The sequence below is a fragment of the Myotis brandtii genome, unplaced genomic scaffold (genome assembly GCF_000412655.1).
Source record: "Myotis brandtii unplaced genomic scaffold, ASM41265v1 scaffold317, whole genome shotgun sequence".
Lineage (NCBI taxonomy): Eukaryota > Metazoa > Chordata > Mammalia > Chiroptera > Vespertilionidae > Myotis > Myotis brandtii.
In genome coordinates, this window is record NW_005362155.1 from 2,002,031 (window position 1) to 2,007,600 (window position 5,570).

The 5,570-nt window shown below is 61.3% G+C and overlaps 2 protein-coding genes across 5 annotated transcripts in view; one reads left to right on the forward strand and one right to left on the reverse strand.

Annotated features, from left to right (window-relative positions):
* Positions 1-1,241, forward strand: part of FAM173A (family with sequence similarity 173, member A) — a 1,586-nt gene extending 345 nt beyond the window's left edge. Inside the window, exons 2-5 of the mRNA XM_005870422.2 lie at positions 237-375; positions 457-597; positions 808-858; positions 982-1,241. Of these exons, the coding sequence (XP_005870484.1) occupies positions 237-375; positions 457-597; positions 808-858; positions 982-1,203 (553 nt within the window). The 3' untranslated portion in view covers positions 1,204-1,241. The remainder of the gene's footprint in view (positions 1-236; positions 376-456; positions 598-807; positions 859-981) is intronic.
* Positions 1,242-1,327: 86 nt separating this feature from the next.
* CCDC78 (coiled-coil domain containing 78) lies at positions 1,328-5,564 on the reverse strand. Of its 4 annotated transcripts, none has more exons than XM_005870385.2 (13): positions 4,907-5,564; positions 4,583-4,702; positions 4,411-4,497; positions 4,029-4,181; positions 3,688-3,755; positions 3,504-3,582; positions 3,274-3,399; positions 2,888-3,075; positions 2,686-2,815; positions 2,454-2,497; positions 1,747-1,813; positions 1,566-1,666; positions 1,328-1,466 (listed from the first exon to the last, which is right to left on the reverse strand). In XM_005870385.2, exons 1-13 carry the CDS (start codon positions 4,964-4,966, stop codon positions 1,355-1,357), a joined length of 1,335 nt encoding a protein of 444 aa, XP_005870447.1. In that variant the 5' UTR covers positions 4,967-5,564; the 3' UTR covers positions 1,328-1,354. The 4 variants fall into 4 exon arrangements, with proteins under 4 accessions (XP_005870447.1, XP_005870446.1, XP_014398524.1 ...); XM_005870384.2 differs by having other exon boundaries at positions 2,686-2,824; XM_014543038.1 differs by having other exon boundaries at positions 2,686-2,824; positions 4,029-4,671.
* Positions 5,565-5,570: the final 6 nt, after the last annotated feature.

Sequence of the window (5,570 nt, forward strand, 5' to 3'; positions counted from 1 at the left end):
CGGCCGGTGGGCGGGGCCAGGGCTGGGGGCGGGGCCTGCATTGAGTCGCTGAGTCCGGTTGTGGTGAGCGGAGTGGGTGCTGCCTAGGGGCCAGCCGGGCTGTGGGTTGGGACCTGTGTCAGGTAGGGCAGGGCAGCTCATGCGAAGAAAGGAGCCCAGGAGGCAGGCTCCGCCCGCCACCAGTATGATTCCGATTAGGGGACCAGGCGTGTGAAGAGCCTGAGTGGCTAATGGACTCCAGCCCTCCCAGCCACATGTCTCCTTGCCCAGGTGCCTTATGTTGGGGCGAGTGTGCGGCAGGTGGAGCACGTGTTGTCGCTGCTGCGAGGCCGTTCTGGAAAGCTGGTGGACCTGGGCTCTGGCGATGGCAGGATTGTAAGCAGTGGGGGGCGGGGCGGGGGCCACGCTCCCTGCTCTCTCCCAACATGCCGGTTCTGACGCTGTTGGTGCGCACAGGTGCTGGCTGCCCACAGATGCGGTCTCCGCCCCGCTGTGGGCTATGAACTGAACCCGTGGCTGGTGGGTCTGGCCAGGCTGCATGCCTGGAGGGCAGGCTGTGCCGGCAGTGTCTGCTACCACCGTGAGGATCTCTGGAAGGTAACCTGGGGAGTCCTGGACTCCTTCAGACCCCACACCTGATCTCCACGCTTCAGTTCTGGCGTGGCGACCTTGCTGACAGCCCCAGGTGTCCCTGCCTCCTGGGCAAGCTGGGGCTTGCACTCCGAAGCTGAGGTAACCCCATGCCCACTAGAGCGCTTCCAGGGCTGGAGTTCCATTCGTTACTGGGGTGACCTCCTCTTCCCACAGGTGAGCCTGAGGGACTGCCACAACGTGTGTGTGTTCCTGGCCCCCAGCGTGGTAGGTGTAGGGTTTGGTAGCCCCAGGGGAGGCCAGGCCACCAGTGTGTGTGCTGGGCCTGGAGGAGCTGGGAGGGGGCACTGTGTTCCGCCCTGCCCACCCCACTCCTGCTCTCTCCCACAGCTCCCACTGCTGGAGGGAAAGCTACAGGCAGAACTACCTGAGGGGGCCCGCGTGGTGTCGGGACGCTTCCCCCTCCCCACCTGGCAGCCTGTGGCTGTGGTGGGTGAGGGCCTGGACCGTGTCTGGGCCTATGACGTCCATGGTGGTGGGCCAGGTGGGCAGGCTGCCCCAGCACCCAGTTCTGCCTTGGTCCCTAGGGCCCCTGACCCTCAGGCTGGCTGACCATTGCATTGTGGCTACAATAAAGACTCAGTAGGCTCCACCTGACTCTTGTTGTGTGGAGGGTTGGGTTCAATGACTTCCCAAGCTGGGGCTGTGGGGAGGGTGCCCTGCTGGCCGGGAAGAGGTGTGCTCCGAGTTTATCTGATACTGGTTAGCGGCTGTGGGTCCTTGGGCGCTGAGGCTTGGTTGGAGGTACGGCCTTCACTTTCTGTGGTTCTCCTGGACCCACCAGCTTCCTCAGCCTCAGGATCTCCTGCTTGTACCTGTTCAGAGGGACCAGCCTTAGTAATCTGCCAGGCCATGGACAAGCCCTGCCTCTAGTGTTTGAGATCCACACCCATCCCACTTTTCCGAAAGCTTACCTGCCTAAGTGCTGGTCCACATACTCCTGAAGCTCAGAAAGTTGTGCCTCAGCCATCGTGGCTCTGACTAGCAGCTCTGCCCGCTCACGTTCCAGCTTTGCCTGACATTGGAGGGGCATAAGGCATGAGCCAGAACAGAGTATGAGGACGGAATCCCGGCCACACCTTGCCCCCTCACTACCTGGGTGCTATGATAGAAGTCCCGGAGTTTCTGGTGGATCTGGGCCCAGGATTCAGCTTCCAGGCTCCTGTGAGAGAAGAAGGGGGGGTGGACATGAGGGCAGGTGTTGGCCCAGGAGCTGACCAGTGGCACTGCTCAAGTCGGGGCACCTAAATACTTGAGGTGCCTGCTGGGGGCAAGTTCAGGACAGCAAGGGCCCACCCTGCCACTATGGGAGCCATCTGTGCATGGGGGGCAGGGCAGCCCAGGTCAAGAGGGCCCCAGGCCAGCTTGGAAAGCAGCCCCAGTGTCTGTAAGGGTGCTGAGGGGGCCTCCCCCTATGCTGGGGGTTTCCCAAAACCCTGCGAGGTGGGCCTGCATTACCCCTGCTCATTGCACTGTTGGAAGCATGGGGCCCAGAGGCAAGGCTGTGAAGGGCACCAGGTAACCTGCTCCTGCCCTGTCCCTTGGCTCAACTGAAACATCTTTCCCTGGGCTCTCCCTAACCCTCCCTTTAGGACAGCCCTTCTCCCGTCAGGGCCCCTCTTCACCCCGGGCACTTGGCTTTTCTGTAATTATTAGTGTCTCCCATACAGACAGACCTGAGGGAGGGCACAGACCCACCATTTCCACTGCTGCAACCAGAACCCCACCCAGCAGTTAAGACTCGTTAGAATAAGTGAGTACCCCCTTGCAGGTCCCCCCGACACCCACATCCGGGCACTCACTGTGGCTCTGATGCGCTCCCCTGGGAGGCTTCGTCAGGTCTCTTCTGTGGGAAAAAGAACAGTGCGCTGAGCCCTCTGTGATAAGCTGCGTGATAGGGATTCTCAGTCAGCTGAACAAGGCGGGCTGCTCAGAGGCCCTGGAGCGGGGGCTCTGCTGAGCCTGGGATGGGCCGCAGGGTGAGTTCTGGGCTCGGGGCCCCAAGGCCAGTGTGGAGCAGCAGTGATGGGTCACCTGGACTTGGAGCTTCTGGAGCTGTGTGACCAGGCGCAGAGGCAGTGGCTCCAGGTTTGAGGTGACTTCATCAGAGGTGGCCTTGGGTTTCCCAGGTGCTCCTTTGGGGTCCGCCAGCACCTGCTGCACACTAAACCAGCTGGGGGGTCATGTAGAGCCACCCCACCTCAGATGCCCATCTCAGGGGAAGGGAAGGGCCTACCTGTGGGCACCTAACAGTTCTTCATGTCTTTGGCTCAGGTCTGCCAGGCGCTTACGGTAGACTCGAGCAGCTCGGGCCAGCTGTTGCTCACGGCTGTGGTGTGCTGCTCGGATGTCCTCCAGAGTGGTCTCCAGGAATGTCTGGAGGGCTACACCTGTAGGTGCCTGGCTTGTGCCATCTGCGTATTCCTGGAGGAGATGGGGTGGGGCCTGAGCTTGGTAGGGCCCACACCCTTCCCCACAGCTCCTGTGTGGAGCAGATTCTTCAATGTAGTAGGTGAGGCCCAGAGGGTCCCTGAAACAGTTCAGCAAACCCAGGCCAGTCTTGGGCTCCCCAGGACCCAGGGGCTTCTCACCCACCACAGTGCCACCCTGCTCAGTGCTCACCACCAGGGCTCGGGAGTAGCGCTGCAGCCGGATGGTGTACTCCTCATTCATCTTCTTGAGTTGCAACTGCAACCTGGCATTCTCAGCCTCAGCCTGGCGGAGCTGGCCCTGGCAGGTGGACAACGCCTGGGGATGGAGGCAGCCTTGAATCTATGCTCCTCGAGGTGGTCCTCTACTAAGCTTATAGGACCCTGTCCCCCAGATCTCAAATGGGTATAACTGGGCCTCACCACAGCTTGTGCAGCCAGTCGCTGCCCAGCTGTCCTGGCCTCCTCTTGGGCTCCTTGCAGCTGCTGGCCCAGGGCTGCCCTGCAGACATGGGTGTGAGGCTCAGTGAGGCCCAGGATAGGGGACTCTCTCTGCCCCTTTGGAGCAGCTGCTGCGTGCCCTGTGCCAGGTAAGGCAGCCACTCACACGCGCATCTCCAGTGCTTGCTGGCGGGCCCCGTGCTGCTCCAGCATCCACTTCATTTCTCCCTGTAGCTGTGGGGTACATAGAGCTGGTTGGATGACACCCCAAGCTCTGGCTCCCCTGCACTGCCCCACTCCAGCCCTGGGCTGGGAGAAACGTGGGCAGGCGCCGGGCAAGATGACTGCACACTCATGCCATTTCCCAGCTTCTGCAGTTCATTCTCAGGAGCCTGGAAGTCCTTGGGCTGTGCCTGTGCAGGAGAGTGGGTCCCAGCCTCACTGCACCCCTGCTGCACCCCTTACTTGGCTCCCACCCAGTTAGGCCCTCCATGTGCTCATGGTGACCTGAAGAATGCGATGGTTGCAGTGTTCCTGATCCCTGGCCTTTTGCTCAAGCTCCTGTGCAAATGCCTGGAGGTGCCCTGGATCAGTCTTTGCTGAGGCTGCATGATCTCCATGCAGCTCCAGCTCCAGCACCCGGTTCTCCAGCCGCAGGACCTGTGGGGTGACCAGGGTGAGCAGGTGCACCTGCCTGCTGGGCCAGATGAACATCCATCTGGGCACACGTGGACACAGCGCGTGCGGGACATTCAGGGACTCAGGTACTCTGTGAGAACCCTGTCACCCGTCACGAGGGGCACACCTGCAACCCCCCATAGCACTGGTCCTAGGTACACATCCCGCCAAGGACTTGGGCTGGCATATGTGGGCACACGTCAGCGCCCACCTCACTCTTCAGCTCAAAGATTTCAGTCTCGTGCTGCTCCCGCAGACGATGGGTTGTGATCTGCAGGTCGACCAGCTCCTTGGAGATCTGTGGGTGGCCGGGGTGAGAGGTGGTACCTATGGGATCCTGTGGGCACCCCCCTCCTGCTAGCTCCCAGGGCCCCTATACTCACTTGCAGCCGTTGCTCCTCACTCAGTTCTAGATCTGAGGGAAGCTCTGTCTTAAGACTGGTGACCCAGGCTGGGGCGTCCCTAGGGACTCCTGGCAGCGAATCCTCAGTCAGTGGTAGAACCTGGGGAGGAACCACCACCCATCCCACAGGTGGGTCTCAGGCCTAGGCTGTAACCCCCACACACCCACATCTACCCCCACATACCCAGCCTAGCTGATGGGGAAGCCAGGCCCATGCCAAGGATCAGGCCCAGGACATGTTCCTGAGGGGTCAGGGAGGACCCCAACCCCAAGGCAGAAGCAGCAGCATCCCGGGAGGACTCACATTCTTAATGGCCTGAGATGGGGCCCCTGGCCTGGGGCCTGAGGCTGCCGCTCGCTCCATAGGCAAAAGGAACTCTGGCTGCCCCAAGCCCAATGCAGCTTCGTTTACTGGCCTGCTGTTGCGACACTAGGGCTTGTGTTGCTAAGGTCTCTGTTGGTCTCCAGTCTCCCGCCTCCCCGCCCCCCTCTTCTCCCACGAAAGGGCACACAGAGCCGTTCAGTGGTTGGGGAGGTTGGGGGAACTCGGCTCCTTCATATATTGCATATTATTTTTTTCTGGCTTTAGTTGCCTCAGCTGGGAAATGCAGACCAGCACCCCAGCATTTTCCGGGGCGCGGATGGAACCAGAAGTGCTTGAAAGCGCCCAGTCTGGACAGGTGTGAGGCAGCGCGCACGAAAAGGAGCTGTCACTGCTGTAGGAGGTGCCCTGCCCTGCCATGTGGTTCGCACACCCATTAGGAGCCTTCTTTGTACCTCCCAGTGATGCTGGGCGCTGGGACGGGCCGAGGGCAGAACAAACTGCACAGATCCCCGCACTCCCCAGCCTGAGGGAAGCGGGCGCAGATGTCCTGATTAGGGGCAGGGAAGGTCAGGAAGGCTCTGTCCAGCGCACGCGCGCTCCCAGTGCAGGTTTGGGGCCCCACCGCACGCAGGTTCTGGGCCGG

What these genes read in the sequence shown, in the direction of transcription:
- CCDC78 (XM_005870384.2), bottom strand. Translation starts at nt 4,966, where the DNA reads ATGGAGCGAGCGGCAGCCTCAGGCCCCAGGCCAGGGGCCCCATCTCAG. An exon ending in GCTACTCCCGAGCCCTGGTG is followed by an intron (nt 3,076 to 3,273) that starts GTGAGCACTGAG and finishes CATCTCCTCCAG; the next exon opens with GAATACGCAGATGGCACAAG. An exon ending in GTGGACCAGCACTTAGGCAG is followed by an intron (nt 1,467 to 1,565) that starts GTAAGCTTTCGG and finishes CCCTCTGAACAG; the next exon opens with GTACAAGCAGGAGATCCTGA.